This window comes from Taudactylus pleione, unplaced genomic scaffold (genome assembly GCF_031769625.1).
Source record: "Taudactylus pleione unplaced genomic scaffold, aTauple2 ptg000824l, whole genome shotgun sequence".
Classification (NCBI taxonomy): domain Eukaryota; kingdom Metazoa; phylum Chordata; class Amphibia; order Anura; family Myobatrachidae; genus Taudactylus; species Taudactylus pleione.
In genome coordinates this window covers 1,520,509-1,538,824 of record NW_028285226.1, presented here as the reverse complement: position 1 = coordinate 1,538,824, position 18,316 = coordinate 1,520,509, and the positions used below count along the sequence as shown (strand labels likewise).

At 49.3% G+C, this 18,316-nt stretch overlaps 1 protein-coding gene across 1 annotated transcript in view; it reads right to left on the bottom strand.

Moving 5' to 3' along the window:
* The window catches only part of LOC148474647 (calreticulin-like), a 44,459-nt gene that overhangs the window by 1,653 nt on the left and 24,490 nt on the right, over positions 1–18,316 (bottom strand). The window contains exons 7-8 of the mRNA XM_088458276.1: positions 11,046–11,189; positions 1,039–1,131 (exon numbers count right to left, since the gene is read on the bottom strand). Of these exons, the coding sequence (XP_088314402.1) occupies positions 1,039–1,131; positions 11,046–11,189 (237 nt within the window). The remainder of the gene's footprint in view (positions 1–1,038; positions 1,132–11,045; positions 11,190–18,316) is intronic.

The following is an 18,316-nucleotide window of genomic DNA, read 5'->3' as shown; positions in this document are numbered from 1 at the left end:
TTCCAGCAGCACATTAATCATGCTGCGACTTTTGGGGAACTGCAAGAGACATCATAGATAAAGATCTGCAGACATTGGAGATCTACGTAAATATCAAATTTACATACATCTCTGAATTAGGCCCAAAGTTCATCATACACAGCATGAGAGCCTCAGGCAAAGCATATACTATCCTGTTCCCACGGTTCCCATGGATACCTGACTGGAGGTGCCTGACAGAGTCGTGGCCTTGTTCATAAGAGGGGTTCGCCACGTCCCCCTTCACAAGCATGTATTATTCTTAACAGAGGGTGCCAGATCATCTCAACGAATGGCCATGTCCGACCTTCATGGCAATACCCCCACATTACCAGGGTCTTTCCTCACGTGGCACTGGTTCCCAGCTATAAAGCCTTAATACTACTCCATACACAGTACAACTATCATTATATACATCCCTATGTCCGCTATATGCCCAAATACATCCTAATTCCCGCCACATGCTGCCAGACTGCTACACCTGGTGAAGATGTCACTAAGGTCATATCCCCGCGATGGGTATGGGATGCCGGTGCTCGGGACCTGGGGTCAAAATCCCGACGTTGGCATCCCGACAGGGTTAGAATACCGACACCTGTCAGTAAGTATCCTAACCCTCTCCCTACCCTAACCATCCCTCCACGGTGCCTGACAATAAAAACCCCTAATGTCTAAAACTCTAAAAATAATTCCCCCCCCCCCTAGTGCCTACACCTAACCTCCCCTCCCTGCACCCTAAACCTAACCCTCCCCCCTTAGTGCCTAACCCTACCCCCAGTGCCTAACCCTAACCCCTAATGCTAACTCTCCCCGCAACCCCACTACTTACCTTCGGGATTCCGGTGGTTGGGATGCTGGCGTGGTGAGTCTGACAAATGTCGGGATTCTGGCGCAGGCATTCTAAGCGCCAGAATCCCCGCTGTCGGGATATTAACCGCATCCCATATACCCTTATAGGACTGCAAAGTCATTGGATATTAGAAACAACTTGAAATACAACCCGACCCTGTAGTTTCTTACCCTGGTCTCACCCCACGTCTCCATTCCAATTTTCTCAGCTAAAGATTCATCGTTTGTGATGAGGAAGTTATCAAATATTGTGCCAGGCTTCACCTAAAGGAAATAATAGAAGAAATCAGAATTCTGTATAAAACACTACCTGTACCTTAATAAAGCAGCTTCTTAGTGCGGCACACTAAGAAGGACAATAGCATGGGGTATATTTATAAAGAATAAAATAGGTGTCTGTACTTAAAAGTACTGGGGTAATTCTAGTACCCCAGGTGGTGGGTCTGGGAAACCTATGAAGGTGAACCAAGGTGTGAGAACTTTGCTAACCCCACAGGTTAATGTTTTAGGGTTTTTTTTATGCTCAATACATTTTCTTAAGATTCTGCTAAATAGTTTGGGAGGAATACAAATAGTAAAATAGGTGTTTGGGCAAGACAAGGGGCACATTGGTAATCAAGTTATCAAACTTATACAACAGGTTCTGTATTGCAGTTTACAAAAATAATTGGATTCCAAAATGTAGCTACTGTGGGTGTAAGGTAGGGAGCATTGTGTTACACGATTGATCCCAGGGGAGGGAGTCAGTGGAGGCAGGGAAGAGACATGGGAAGAGACATGTACGAAAACACAATGGGCTTGGAAACTGCTTGTGTGTGTATGTAGCATGGAAACTTAGAGCTTGATGCCTCATAATTGGAGAGCTAGGCACCCCATGCTCTATTACATTTATTGGTGTGGTGTAATGTTCAGTTCCAAAGGGTCAATATCCTCCTTGACCATTATACCTAAAAAAGTGTAAAAAGTGGGGCAGCATAGTTTGCATCTGTAGCTTTTTAGGTAGCAGAGTGAGGATGAGGACATCCCCTTACCCATTCTCCTTCCATACTCCAGGCTTAATTTGCTTTATCTACACCATTGGGATTGACTTTAGATGGGACAGTGCTGAGGCACTGCATTGTTTTCTCAGTACCATTTGATAAACGAAATGACTGTATAGGAGTGGAGAGGGTTAAACTTCCTAGGCTGGGGGCAGACCAGTGTGAGGAATCATGTGATAATTAGGGCCAATGGGTTTTTAGGGTTGTAGGTTATAGCAGGGATATTAGAGATTGTTGGAGGCGGAGTCAGCCTCTTTTGTTCCTGTCTTGGGAATGGGTAAGTGCTCTTACCTGAGCTCTGTTATATTTTCTTCATAGCCATCCTTCTGTTTTTCTTTCCTCTTCTTATCTTTGTTCTTCACCTTCTTCATCTATCCCTCTCTCTCTCTGCCCTCCCCCACCTTTGCGCTCTGCATTTTCTAACAATCCTCCTAACCCTTATAAGGACTGTGACCCCCCCCAAATTGGTAGCATGCCCCGCCCGCACCGCTCATCGCGGATCCCCGCCCGTTACCGGGCACAGGAAGAAGGCCCAGGGAGTTCTGGGGAGGCTCCTGCCTCTCAAGAGGGAGCTGAAGGGGCTAGCGCGAGTAGCCCGCCCCCTCGGCGTCATGGGCGGCCGGGCGCGGCCGCGCTTACCCGCGGCCGTCAAGCAGGTGCTGTCAGGGCGGCTGGACACAGCCGCCGGCGGGGGGAAGGCGCGGCTGCTCTGAGCAGCCGCGAGAGGCAGTTAGTGAGCTCGCGGGAGGGCAGAGCTGCCGCGATTAGGGCGGTGAGCGCTCGCCCCCCGCGGGTTCAAAGGTCACAGGCGCACACGCGCACCGCAAGGAGGGCTGCTAATAGCCCTGTTAGTGCCCAGAGGGGCAGGGGGGACTCCCCCACAGTTAATGAAGTGGGGAATGTCGAGGTGGGGGAGATGGACAGCCCTGGCAGCACATTAGGGGCTTTGTCAGTCAGGGAGGCAGGCAGCCATTTTAGGACAGGGAGAGCTGATGAAAGGGGGGCGGGGCTTGCACTTAATATGGAGGATGATTGGCAGGCTAGTCAGCAATCAGCAGACAGGGCCATGTCTGGGGCAGCAGCTTCTGGCTATGTGGATACTCAGGTCCCTAGTGGGGGTGCAAGTCAGTCCTTTGACCCTGCAGCTTTTGCGGCCATGATGTCATCAATGACATCTGCTTTTGCTCCCATGGTTGCGGCATTGGCTCCTAGCCAAGCAGATAGTGAAAGGGTGGATCAGAGGCAGCGTTCAATTTCTGCTACTCTAGGGCCAGCGGTAGATCAGTTCATGCAGGCTTGCAGGGCTATGGGCTCCGCTGCGGCTCAGTTGGCAAGACCAGAGGCGTCTGGGGCTGGTGCGGCTGTGTCTTCTCCTGCTGTGTCGACCGTGCCCAGGGTTTCGGCCCAGGGGGCGGCTTCATCATCTGTTTCAGATACTGCTGAGGGCGAAGCTATGGAACAGGATTTCAGCGTCGAGGAGGCTTCATCATCGGTCGTGTCCGGGAGGGAGCAGTCCGGATCGTCAGGTGAGATCTCAGAAGATGATGATGTTGCTGACTCTGCCTCCTCTTCTTCCTCTGTCTCTGACTTGTCGTCGACCTCTTCTTCTCTGGCTTCTTCTGTCAGCAGCGCAAAAAAGGCGCGGAAGAGGGCTGCTAAATATGCGCGCAAGGAGGCGGATAGGCGGGATAAGCGGCAGCGTCAGAGTAGTAGCGCGCGGAAGTCCAAGAAGCGTCAGCATCAACCAGGTGTGGTGCATTGCGACAATACAGCAGTATTGCGGGGTCTGCGCAATTGTTGCAAGAAAAAAATCAGGAAGGGCGATTATGTGGACATGTTCATTTTAACTGAGCAAGCCAAAAAAGATTTCAAGGCAGCTAAGCTTAAAGGCGGGGTGGGGTTGGAAGCTTTTCGTTCCTATGATAACTGGCTTGCTGGGTTTTGCGTATTCGCAGCATGCTACTTGAAAGATCGCCCAGGGGAGCACCTGAACGTAATAAGGTATATCCACCTGATTCATGGGATGCAGCGTAAATCCAGGGGCAGCGCATGGAGAACATATGATGAGGAATTTAGGCGCAAGCAGGACGGATCCAAGCGCTTAGATTTTGGGTGCAAGGACGTGGAAGTGTGGCTTGACGTCACGCAACCACCAAAAGGTGGAGTGGAGGATTCTCGGGTAGGCGGGGATACTCATAAGGGGGGGTCTGGGGCGTGGCGCCCGAGTTCTGATCCCTCCCCGGGGCGTCGACAGACGGGCCCCGGTCGGCTTTCTGCGCAGACACCTTTTAAAGGTAAATGTTTTGCCTTTAATAATGCCTCCTGTTCCCAGGGCCAACGGTGTCGTTTTCGACACCTTTGCTTGCGTTGCAACGGATCGCACCCTGCCTCTAATTGTTTCAGGTTGTCAGCCCAACAGGGATCCAAGTCGGGAGGAGGAGCTATTCCCAAAGCGGGAGGTAGCGCAGGCGCTAAATAGGGCACCAACCCCTATCCGTTTGGATGCTATGTCCAGGTGGCTAGGGTGGTACCCTAATAGGCAGGACGCTAAGTTTTTGTTTTTCGGGTTCAAGTTGGGTTTTCGTTTACCAGTTATAGGGGAAGTTCGAGTCGGTTCCCCGAGAAATTTACAATCAGCTCGACTTTTTCCTGACGTTCTTCAGTTAAAAGTCGAGAAAGAGGTTCAGTTAGGACGTATGGTGGGTCCATTTGCGCATCCTCCAATGGGGAATCTGATTCTTTCCCCAGTGGGGGTGGTGCCTAAGAAAACTCCAGGAAAATTTCGGCTGATCCAGCATCTGTCTTATCCATTGGGGTCCTCCGTTAATGACGCTATACCTCCTGAATTCTGTTCAGTGAGGTATCAGTCTTTTGATGATGCTCTCAGTATCGTTAGGGCATATGGACGCGGGGCCCTCATGGCTAAGATGGATGTGGAGTCAGCTTTTCGTTTGCTTCCTTTGCACCCCGAATCGTTTAGGTTCATGGGTTTTCGCATTGGGGGGGAATACTTCATAGACAAGTGCTTGCCTATGGGGTGTTCGATTTCCTGCGCATACTTTGAAAAATTTAGCACTTTCCTTCATTGGTGCGTAGAGTTTTCTTGTGGGGGTCATGGGATAGCGCACTATCTCGATGACTTCCTCTGCGTGGGGCCCGCTGGGTCAGAGCGTTGTAACGAGTTACTTGGTTCCATGAGAGCGCTGTTTTTTCATTTTGGAGTACCTGTGGCAGACGAAAAGACAGAGGGACCCCTCTCGTGTTTGTCATTTTTAGGTATCGAGATTGATACCTTGGCTGGATCCTGTTGGCTGCCGCGCGATAAAATTGACAAATTGCGAGATTCCATTTCAGAGTGTTTGGTTGCGCGCAAAATTTCGCTCAGGCAGGCCCAATCACTGTTGGGTTGTATGAACTTTGCCTGTAGAGTTATACCGATGGGGAGGGTATTTTGCAGAAAGCTAGAGAGGGCCACAGCGGGGGTTTCCAAACCTCACCATTTGATCCGTTTATCGTCAGAAATAAAGAGAGACCTGGAAGTTTGGGTTTCCTTTTTGGCAGATTTTAATGGGATCAGGATATGGTTATCCCCTCTGGTGGGCAATGTCGATTTGCAGCTTTTCACCGATGCAGCAGGATCTTCGGGGTTCGGTTTCTACCTGAGGGGATCCTGGTGCGTCGCAACTTGGCCGGAGGAGTGGATTCGTGCAGGTTTGACAAGAGATATGCTGCTCTTAGAACTGTTCCCAATAATGGTCGCCTTGGAGGTCTGGGGCGAGCGCATCTGCAATCACAGCATTCTGTTCAGATGTGACAATCTGGGCGTGGTGCATGCGATAAACGGGCAGCGAGCAAAGTCGTTGCTGGTTTTGCGTGTGCTAGCGCAGCTGGTGCTTGCCTGTTTGCGCCATAATGTGCTGTTTCGAGCTCAACACGTACCCGGAGTTGACAACGGGATTGCCGATGCGCTGTCCAGATGTCAATGGGGTCGGTTCCGTACATTGGCTCCTGATGCAGAGACTGATGGTGTGCTGTGCCCCTCTTATGTTTGGCAGGTTATCAAGCCGGACTGGAGGGGTTAGCGGAGCTGTCCATTGCACCAAGTACCCTCAAGGCTTACCGTCGGTCTTGGGAAGAATGGGAAGTTTTTTCCCGTAGCCAAGGCCTTGGAGGTAAGGGTCAGCATCAATTGATGCTTGCTTTTATTTGGCAGCTGTATGTATCTGGCAAATCGAGAGCGGTAGTTTCACGGTACCTGGCAGGTATTTCGTTTTTCTCCAAATTGAAGGGAATCCCTGACCTTACAAGGAGTTTTGTCATCACAAAGGCCTTGAAAGGTTGGGCGCGTGCTGAGCCGGTTAACCCCGATAAAAGACGGCCTATAGACATTTATCTGTTACCGTCCATTCTAGGAGCGGTTGCGGACGTGGCGGCCTCCGGTTTCGAAACGCTTTTGTTTAAGTTAGCTTTTTCCATGGCTTTTCATGGTGCTTTCCGGGTGTCGGAATTGGTTGCTCCCTCCAAGTGGAGGGATTCAACTATGCTGCGTTCGGATGTGAAGGTGGGTGAGAGGTCCTTGCTGTGCAGATTGCGTCGTTCTAAGACCGATCAGTTAGGCAGGGGTCACTGGATAACATCGGTCCCCTCGGCGGATTGTCCAATTTGTCCGGTCGGCTTGGCCACTCGTTATGCATCTGTCAGACCCTCAGCGGAGGGCTCATGGCTGATGCATGGCGATGGGCTTCCGCTGACAAAATTTCAGTTTAGTTGGATGCTGCGGCGATGTCTTTGCAGCGTGGGCCTCTCACCAGGGGAGTTCGGCACGCATTCGTTTCGAATTGGTGCTGCCACTTCCGCCGCTGCTGCGGGATTTCCAGAGTCACAGATTCAAGCTCTGGGCCGATGGAAATCAGCCAGTTATAAGCGTTACATTCGACCGAATCATTGAGGTTAATGTTGTGCATGCACGTTACATATGGTTTGTTATGTATTACGAAATGTCATTGGTCCTGGTCTTGTTTGTTTTCCCCTGTCTTTCCTACTCGGGGACTAGCTACTCGCCATTGATTTCAGTGGGAGTCTGGAGAGTTTTGACGATTTTTTTACCTGATCTGACGGATTTAATTCGGCTATTTGGTTTATAATTACAATTATATGTCCCTCAGCAGGTTTTACGTTTTCTCTCTGGTCGAGTTCACTTGTGTTATCCGATATCTCTCCCAAACCCCCCCCCCCCCGCTCTCCCCCCCCCCCTTCTTTTTTATTTTAACTTATCCTCTTGTGTCTTCATGTTGCTTCAAATTGGCACAGAAGCTTGTTGATCTTTAAAGATTCAAATCAAAATTTTTTCTTTTTGGCAGATCCTCAGTAATATGTTCCCCGTTAGATATACATGATTAAATATGCTAAAATTTTACAATAACTTTAATGTGTTCTTTGTTTTTCCCTCATTATAGGAATGGCTTTTGATGATTGTACTGTATGGATAATTGGCCATTCATTTGTTTTTTGGGCGGCTAGGTTCATGCAGGCGCAGGACGCGCCGTTGTTTCCGGGGGCTAGTGGAGTTAGATGGATAGGGGTCAGAGGTATGTTGTGGGAGAGCCTTAAGCCTAAACTCTTGCAGCAGGTTCAGCGGTATGGCTTACCGAGAGTCGTGGTTATTCATCTAGGCGGGAATGATTTGGGCAAGAGGACATCTCTGGATTTAAGGCATGCGGTGGTGGAGGATTTGGGTCAGATTATAATGGCATGGCCAGCTTGCACAATAGTTTGGTCTTTCATGGTCCCTAGATTGTGTTGGCGTGGTGTGGTTGACGGCAGAGCCATTGATGAAGCCCGGAAGAAAGTGAACTTTACGGTTTCAAAATTTGTGTTGGAAAATGGTGGGGCAGTGGTCAGACATCCTAGGATAAAATTTCGGTATACTTACCTTTTTCGGTCTGACGGGGTTCATTTAGCGGAGGAAGGTATGTTTATTTTTCTTGAGGATCTGTTTGAGGTTGTGGTTTCTGTGCGTTAGTTCTATGGTGGCGGTGCAAGGTTTCTTTTGGCAGAACCTTGCTTTTGGCGGGAAAGAACGGCAGGTTACCTATTAGCACTGTGAATATTTGTTTACTCATTGTTTTGCTCACCTTCGTTGACTCATAAAGTCTGCTGGACCACCCTGCCGGGGGCAGCATCATCACCTTACTGGGTGGGTAGTCAAGATAGAAGGCTTGAGCGTATTGTGTTGTGGTTGGAGTGTTTATAGTGTTAGGCTTGGGCTGTTGTTAGCCGTTCTTTCTTTGCCACCATATTTAAATTAATTTAATTAATATAGTAACTAATTCATTATATCTTTTTAAATAAATAGCTAACAAATTCTGCCAAATACAAGTCTCTGTGTCTTTATTTCAATTAAGTATGTTATTGTCACTGATTCACACGCAGGTCAATCCTCAGACGATGGGAAGTTTAGATAAACGAAATGACTGTATAGGAGTGGAGAGGGTTAAACTTCCTAGGCTGGGGGCAGACCAGTGTGAGGAATCATGTGATAATTAGGGCCAATGGGTTTTTAGGGTTGTAGGTTATAGCAGGGATATTAGAGATTGTTGGAGGCGGAGTCAGCCTCTTTTGTTCCTGTCTTCCCACCCTCCCTCCCTAAAGTTAATTTTTATGGGCTCTTTTTGATTTGGGTTTGGTGATTGTTTCGTTGGCTATTTTAGGCGGGAAAGAACGGCAGGTTACCTATTAGCACTGTGAATATTTGTTTACTCATTGTTTTGCTCACCTTCGTTATTTCAATTAAGTATGTTATTGTCACTGATTCACACGCAGGTCAATCCTCAGACAATGGGAAGTTTAAAGACTCATTGGCAGCTTTTTAAATAGAACACAAGTTTTTAGTTTACAGAGATGTGACTATGAAAAAGCCACTTTCTTGATTCTTTGCATATGGCGCCCAAATGTGCTACTTGTACATGCTCTGATTACAACATCCAGGAATTGCCACCTGCTGGATTTATAGCCAGAGGCGGACGCTCATAGCTTTCATGCTTCTTTCTCAATATTGTCTGCTACTGCCACTATTGGGGCTTATATAGACTTATTTTAGTATTGTGGTGTCACATGTATGGCGTATGGTGTGTCACATGATCATGATTCCTTGCTTTCAAGATAAATGCTATGAGAGAGCTGAGAGCATTACGGGTGGCAACTAGAGATCAGAAGGTCTCTTGCAGCTTAGGTTCAGTAATTATTCATTATTTTGTTATTTATTGAACCCCATAAAGTCAGTTACAAAAAGGAAAGTTCTGAACATTAAAAAAGTAACTTAGATTATAATAATTTTAACAGTGTTCTTTTTCTAACATAGCAATAGCAGGCCATAGACTGTACGGGTAGAACTCTCTGAGCTTGTACATTATGGCAGTTTAAAACACAAAAGTAATAGGCTCTGTGTGTCTCCTATGCCCCTCTCATTGGGCTTGATTCTAAACTGCATCCAAAATGGCTGTATTTGTGGGAAGCCACGGAAGTCTGAATTACAGCCTTATGCAAATTAGATTATCCTTAGTGCTAATGAGGAGGATTCATGCGGTCAGGGGCGCCGAGAGGGGCGGGGAGCGGGTACAGATTGCCCGGGCTTCTTGAGGGGCCCGGCGGAGGCCCGGGTCCGATGCCGCCTCCCCTCCCTCACAGCAGCCCAGCACACAGCGTGTGCTGAGCTGCAGTTGGAGACTGCTCGTGGCTGCTGAGGAGCAGCCACAGCAGTCTCCTATGCCTGTGCGGGGGAGCGATCACACTGATTGCGCCCCGCCTGGCTTTGCGCCGGGCTGAGGGGGCTCAGAGCGCCCCCCTCTCCGGCGCGCAGCGCCGCTGCAAATCTTATTTTATTTTTTTCGCCAAGGGGGCGTGGCCACGCCTCCCGAGATTAGGCCATGCCCCCTATTACCGGGGCCCGTCTTGGCTCTTGGCGGCCCTGCGTGCGGTTTCAAGCGGGAAGCCACTTCGCTACCTGTTTTTATGTCCAAAGCCTCGACCGCCATCATTATTATCAGCATTTGTGCCTGTCCTATGCTGGGTGCAAGATATCCTTCAGAGAGATGCTTTCTTTCGCTACATGTGGACACGTGGACGGAAGCATAGCTACAGGCGCTATCATGAGACTTCCATGAGACAGATCTCTTGTGTGTGATCGTATTGTCGCACAATTCACACCCAGAAACGACCATTCACGCAAAGAGAGGTCCAGGCAAGATCCGTCTGGAGTTGCTCAAAAATTTGTAAATTCACTTCTACACGTGCGCAAAATGCTAAAACTCGCTATTTGCAGCCGTATAATGAGCTACATCCAACTCAGAATCAGTGAGCAGCTGAGTGTGAGGAGGGGGTCTGGCTTATGTCACCAATCCAGACTTTTGGTCTCCCAAACCAAGTAACTCACAAAAAGGCCTATTTATCAATAAATATTTGTGCCATATTTCCCAAAAACACCCGATATCAGGAGATATCCGCAAATATTAAGTATCCCCTAAATGTAGAATGGAGGGACCGCATTTTGCATGTGGCACTCAATTTTCGACAGCAGCAGAAACCCTCACAGGTTTCTATGGGAGATGCAAAGCTGTCAGGTTTACAAAGGGCTAGAATGTGAAGCATTCCGCAGTTTTGTCCCCGCAGCTTACGCCATCTGAAGCCGGCGTTGTGCTGCTGTAGCCTGTGGGAGGCCACTGACTGTAGCTAATATCGTGCCCAGATCGCATTGAGTATACGAATCTTGATAAATGGGCCCCAAAGAGATGCGAAATGTCTGTTAATGTACATGGGTGCAATGACTCAATAAAATGTTTAGCAACAATCAGACAGGCAGATTTATGGGTTTAGAGTTTATTTTTATGGGATTTGTATGACTTATCTCTTGTATGCACTGGTTTTCAATAAACGAATTGCAAAATAAATAAACCTAAATTGCTAGACTTTGACTTCCGTTTGGGGCCGTTGTCTACCCCATGAGACGGAGGAGCTATTGGGTAACCCAACTGTTCTTCCGTCTCCTGGGGTATTGTATAACCAACTTGGGTTATACAATACATGTCTTAGTGCATTTGTTCTGATTTCCTTTGACATTTTGCCCTATATTGTTATACTCACCTGCCAGAGGTCTAAGCCGATCACCCCAAGCTCGTCATATCTGTAAAGGGATGAGTCTGGGACATAATCCGGATTATCAATCTCTGGTTGAACCCACACGCCCTGATAATTTGGGTTATCTATTATTCGAGGTTGCCAAATTCCCTGTTGAATTAAACAGAAAGTAGTATAAGTAAAAATAGATCACATGTCAGTATGGTAACCGGTCAACTTGTCGACAGTAAGAATGTCGATGCAGTCATTTGGTCGACAACCAATATATTGGCATGCATTTAGGTTGGCATTCAACATGTCAACCCCAAAATGTAAACATATATTTTTTATTCTGATTTATAGGGTTAGGGCGGTGGTTCTCAAACTCGGTCCTCTAGGCACCCTATCAGTCCATGTTTTAAGTATACTTAATCACAGGTGACTTAAATAGTCCCTCAGTCAGTTTGATTATGCCATCTGTATATGAGCATGGATATCCTTAAAACCTGGACTGTTAGGATGCCTTGAGAACAGAGTTTGTGAAACCCTGGGTTAGGGGGTTAGGTTTAGACTAAAATAGTGGAAAAAACATATGTCTAAATTTTCGTGTCAACACTCTGACTGTGTTGACATTTTAAACATATCAAACTAATTCCATGTCAACATATTGGTTGTCAACCAAATGAATGGGTCGACATTCTGACTGTCGACATTCAGCACTTGTACATTCTTGTGTAGACATACTGAATGTGTGGACCTTCTCAATGTAGAGAAGTCATACCACACTGTCAGGTTTTTTTTTGCAGTGTGCTGGAGGGAAAACTTTTTATCAGTTTTTTTCTGTAGTCCAGAGTAACCTCCCTCCCTTTTACAGGCGCCTGTGAAAAACCATTAAGCTGATATGAGTAATCAGTGGCGTCCCTCCCTGCAGTGTCACCTGATGCGGGGAGAGATGCTGTGTGCGCGGCGGCACCGCATGGCGCAGAAAAAGGGGGCGTGGCCTCGTGAGCAGGGGGTGTGGCCTCGTGGACAGAGGCATGGCCACATACGAATGGGGATGGCCTAGCAGCCCGAACCCCCCGAGGTCCAGTGCTTCTACTGGGGGAGGGTATGTGAAGGAGGTGCAGACTGCCCTGTTTGCAGTGCCGGCTCCATCACAATGTCAGGAGCTGAGTGCTGCACTTAATACTACAGTGCAGCACTCGCTCCTGTCACTGAGGGGGAGTTTCCACCTTGGTGTCAACCCTCGGCAGGTGACACCCGGGGGCGGACCGCACACCCCTTGTAACGCCACTGTGAGTAATCACTATTTTGTATTGCTGATATGAGAGGCATGGATGGGACCAGCATTCAGAGGGTGTGCTGGATCCTGTAGTGCTATTTAGAAATTTCAGGGGTACCTCCTAGGTGAGTTGGCTCTTAACTTAATATTTTTACGTGTGTGCTGTTATCATGTGGCACAACAATATGCAAACATGACCCAGAGTGGGTGCTATTATTATGTAGCATTAGGGACGCTGGTACAAAAGAGCCTTGATGCGGCCGGGCACTTAATCATGTTTTAAAAATATATGCAACATAGATCTCTGAATTTCTATTATCATGTACTGTAGTGTTTTGCAGTGTGCGGGAGGGAAACTTTTTCTTCTTTTTTTTCTGTAGTCCAGAGTAAAGCCCTCCCCTTTACAAGCGCTTGTGAAAACCCATTAAGCTGATATGAGCAACCACTATTTTGTATTGCATACTGACAGTTTTGTCATATAAAAATTGTGTGTACTGACTGCATACCAATTGAACGGTTGGTGTAGTGGTTAGCATTGCTGCACAGTTGCCGACTTTCTGGCTGCCCCCTCTGGGAGGGGGCAGCCAGGTTGCCACAGCAGGGGGTAGTGTGGAGGTGTGGCATGACAGAGGGGGTGGTACGGGGGCATGGCGTGGCATAGGAGGCATTATATAGATTCTGCCATTGTACAGTTAGGGACGTGGCTATGATAATGCCCAAACCGCCCACTTCACCTGGTTAATAGAAGGCTGAGGGGGCAGATAGCAGCTGGCTCAGGGAGACTTGCCCACTCTTCCGGGTGGCCGGGAGTGTTACGCGATTTTAGGGAGCCTCCTGGCCATTGCAGGAGAATATACATTACTGTCCCGCAGCACTGAGGTCATGCTTTCATTCACGATCATATCTGATCTGTGTTGAGTTTGTATGTTCTCACATGGGTTTCCTCACATTATCTAACAACATACTGGTAGGTTATTTGGCTGCTGACAAACAATATCAACCCTAGTGTGTATGTGTGTCAATGTGATAGAAAATATAGACTGTAAGCCAGTGGCGTCCCTCCCCACGGTGACACCCGGTGCGGGGAGGGACGCCATGCGCGCGGCACCTGCCGAAATGGGGGCGTGGTCTTCGGAAGGGTGCGTGTCGGGGGCGTGGCCTCGCATGTCGGGCCTTCGGGAGGGGCGTGGCCTCGCGGTGCGAACCCGGCCCGTGGCCGTGGTTAACAAAATTATACATTAGGTATCAATGGGGTGGTGCCGGCGGGGAGTGCAGGAGGTGCGGGCATGGGCAGTGCCGGCTCCCTCACTGACAGGAGCCGAGTGCTGCACTTAATGCTATAGTGCAGCACCCGGCTCCTGTCACTGAGGGGGATCCTGCACCTTGGTGTCACTCCTCGGCGGGTGACACCCGGGTGCGGGCCGCACCCCCCGCATCCGCCTTGTGATGCCACTGCTGTAAGCTCCTCTGGGACAGGGACTAAGTGAATGACTAAATATTTTCCGTAAAGTGCTGCTTAATATATGTTCCCTATATAAATAACTGCAAATAAATAAATTAAGAAATTGAGATAACTAAGAGATAATTATCTTTATATTGTATACAGTAAATGACCTATAACCATACATGCCTACTCTCCCGATTTGGTCAGGAGCCTCCCGAAAATCGTGTGCGGCTCCCGGCCCCCCGGAAAAGTAGGCATGTCCCCGGCCCCTCCAATCCCCCCCCGCAGTAGCTACCCAAACAACCGCAGCGGGGGGGCTGACGCGATTCACCATGACCCTGCCCCCTGATTCACAATGCCGTAAATATTGGCATTGTGTAGCGGTGGCAGGGCCAAAATGATGTGAGTGTGTGGCTCCACCCCCAACCCCGCCCCTAAACAGAACCTATTGTCCTGGCCATGCCCCCTTTTGACAGCCCCGCCTCCTGCTAAGCCGACCTGGCTGCTCCCTCCCGAGGTGCAGCCAGGATATCAGCAAGTATGCCTATAACATTGTAAATTGGTTATATTTCCATCATACTGACAAGGCTACTTAGCTCCGAATCGGTATGTAATGCCGGCTGTCGGGATGCCCAGGGTCGGCTTAAGGGGAGGGCGACAGGGGCGGTCGTCCCGGGCCCCCACACACAGAGGCACCCCCACAACTAGAGCACGCAGGGGGGGGGGTTGTGAGTCAAAATCCAACCCCCCCCCCAATGGACCAATTCCCCCTTCCATTGCCGACATGGGGGTAGAGCCATCACAAGCCCCGCCCCCATATGACCCGCGAATCGCGGCATTACGGCACGAAGGGGCGTGGCCTAATGTACTGATCAGCAGATTCATGGAATGTAAGTGTGTACAGTATATGTACTGTTTTATTATTTATATATGTGCATGTACTCTATGGGCCAAATGTAATAGGTAGTCTGTTTTGGTAAATTGCGACTTTGGTGCTAAACTCGCAATTTTTCACAACTCTCCAATGTAATAGGGTGTCTGTTCACTAAAACTCGCATTTTTCAGAGTTACTAAAACTCTCCATTCTCAAACTCGCATCCAGATGTTTTCACATTGAAAACAATCAACTCGCCCAATGTAATAGGGTGTCTGTTTCAGACTCGCAAAAAAAAGATTACCAAAAGTCCCCAAATAATAGACCTGCTTCAGGCTAGCGAGTACATCCTGAGCAGGTCAGATTAACACAGAAACATGCACATATCCATGAGATATGTACATGTTTCTATGTGTACTTATGTAAAATGTTTTTAAATTTAAAACAATGACGTGCACCCCCTCCCCAAAAGCATAACCAGCCCCGGGCTTTATAAAGCCTGTTCTGGTTCTAAAAATACAGGGGCCAAAATGCGAAGGGGGCCCCTGTATATTAAGAACCAGCACAGGGCTTTGTTGAGCTGGTCCTGGTTCTGGAAAATCAGGGGACAAAACGAGTAGGGGTCCCCTGAAAATTCCAGAACCAGCACCGAACTCTGTCTAGCGGGGGGATAATGCCACAGCCAGGGAAAACCTTTCAGCGGTTTCCCCGGCCAAAGCATTACCCCTGACCGCTAGTCAGTCCAGGCCGGGGATCCCTGGGGAGTTGGGTACCCCCCCAATAAAGGGGTACCCCTCTCCAGGGCACCCCAGGCCTAGACTGCTAGCCCTAGGGCGGTGGGTGCCGGGTTGATAGTGTAAAGTGTAAAATTAAATTCGCAACATTGTATCATTCTCACCCTAACCCTCCCTTCTTGTAGCCTAACCAGTGGCGTATCTATAATGGGTGCAGTGTGTGCGGGGCACACGGGCCCCCGGTTCCAGGGAGGCCCCGCACCTCAAACACTGCACCCATTTTTTTTTTTAAATTACCTGTCTGCGGTCCCGCGTCGGGTCTAAGCGCTGCTCAGAACACCGGAAAATGGCCGCCGCTGCCATTTTCCCGGTGTTCTACGCATGCGCAGTAGACTCCGGGCACTAGAGTGTGCCCTGAGTCTACTGCGCATGCGCAGAACACCGGGAAATGGCCGCCATGGACATTAACCAGCATTCTGCGCATGCACAGTAGACTCCGGGCACGCTCTAGTGCCCGGAGTCTACTAAGGCTCCGGTGGCTGGCCAGCCGTGTTAGTCGGCTGCCCGCCACCATGGAGAGAGGAGGTGGCCCCGCACGGTGAGTGCCTAACCCGTTAGTGCCTAAACCTAAGTCTATCCCTTCGTGCCTAAACCTAACCCCTCCCCCAGTGGTGCCTAACCCTAACCTTTCCTCCTAGGGGTGCCTAACCCCAGGGCCGTAACTAGGGTAGTGTGCCATGGCACAGGGCACCGCAGGGCAGGGGGCACTGTTCTGGCCTGTCAATTTATCATTCTCGCTTCTAGCCTCCTCTTATTTCATCCCCAGTATCTCCTGGTCTCCCCTATCTCTTCCCCGGCCATTTCCCGTGAGGCCATTCCCCTTTTTGGGGTGAGTTATGTCCCTATTTGAGAAATGGGGTGGGCGCCGCCGCCAATGCTCTTTCTGGCACATGGCAACAAAAAGTCTAGTTACGGCTCTGCCTAACCCTAACACCCCCCCCCCCCAAAAAAAGAAAACAACGTTAACCCCGCTATATTACCTAACGCCAAGGGCACCCCTGCTTACCTTCATTTGGACTGGCGACTTTCCGCATTTCGGCATTGGGATTAAGATAGGCGTTGGTATTTCAACGCCTATCTTAAGTCCCTTGTCGGGCTTCCCCTGTCGGGATTAAGCCTGGCGGCATTGCGGCCGTCGGTCTCATGAGTACATCCCCTTAGCTTAGCAAAAGCAATTGTACTCTGTCATACAACTGGGGGCCGGGGGGCATGCGGAGACACCAGATATTCACTAGTACACAGATTCTCAAACTCAGGGCTCGCTCTGAATCAGGGCCGGCCTTCTGGGTTTTTCGAACAGCCTCCTGGCCGCTCGCATAGCTGTGGGTGACCACCCACAGCTATAGCAAGCGGCCAGGAAGATGGTCGCGATGGTCAAGACCATCGCGACTATTGGGCTTGCGACGAGACCCTTGTGGTAGGGTCTTGTTGCCGCAAGCCCCAGAGAGATTTCGGCTCCCACAGAGCTGGAATCTCTCCCACTGACATCACTCGTGATGTCAGTGGGGCCGCCCCCAAAAGGAGGCGTTCACATGGGAACGCCTCCATTTGGGCAGCCACTCCTCCGGCCCGCCCACCAACGGTTTGCCCGTCGCTATCCGGGTCTCGCGCATGCGCACGACGGAGCCGTCTCCGTAGTGCACATGCGCACTGGGCCACCATCGACCCGCTTGCGAGCGCATAGCGCTCGCGAGCGGGTCTGAATCAGGCCCTCGGTCCCCAGCACTCCAAACACTACATGTTTTCCAGGTCTCCTCCCAAGCAAAATAATTAGCTTCATCTGTGTATCTTTTAAAATGTGTCAGTGAGTAATGAATACACCTGCGCATCTGGGTGACCTGGAGAACGTGGCCTGTGTGGGGTCCTGAGGACCGAGTTTGAGAACCTTTGCCCTACCCTAACCCTCCCTTTTTGGTGCCTAACCCTTACCTTCCCCCTAGTGCCTGAACCTAACCTTCCCCTCCCCGCACCCTAAACCTAACCCTCTCCCCTTAGTGCCTAACCCTAACTAGTATGTAGGGTACCAGAGGCAGTACATACATAGGGGCTGACTCTGACTTGGGAGCAATGCAAAAACATGCAAGTAACTTTGCAGTTTGCACCTGGACAAACCATGTTACAATGCAAGGGGCAGGGTAAATACTGGCAGGTTTTGCATGTAGCCCATAAATGACGGACAGCTTTATTGTTACACTGTAATTTAGATTTGAGATTAGACACAGTTACACGCCCTTCTCAAATCTATATCTCGCTGCACATTTTACATCTGCCTCACCTGCAATGCAACATGATTCTGCTCAGGCGTAAAGTCTCTGTGGTGTTCCCTTATGATATCTGGGCACATGTGAGTACCACTCCATTGCAATGTAACTTTTTATTTCACTATATATGTGAAACTAGTAGCAGCATCTTGTGATAAAGGACACTACAGCATTGTTTCCTAAACTCCAGGTTTTAAAGATATCCATGCTTGAGTCCAGAAGGTTAAATCAAATTGACTGAGGTGCTACTTAAGTCACCTGTGCTCAAGAATGGATATCCTTAAAACCTGGACTGTAATGACGGAGTTTGGAAAACTCTACGCTGCAGCAATACAGTCACAGGGCCTGACTCAGAGTGACACACACATTCCTATGTTGCCACATCTAGCGTGCAGGACACCGGGCCCCAGACGGCATACGCGTCTTTGTACGCAGAGATGTCCACATCATATCTGTTTCTGAATGGGTGTTTCTGGGTGGCAGTGGGCTGCAACAATGCGAATGCATATCAGAGAAGCATTTCCTGGGCGTGCAGCCGGAGTTACTTGTTATTCTGAGTCATGCGTAGGCACAGAGGATGACAAATTCAGATCACCTAAACCATTGGGTAGGTATAAGGGCCGATGATTGCATACAGCAGAGT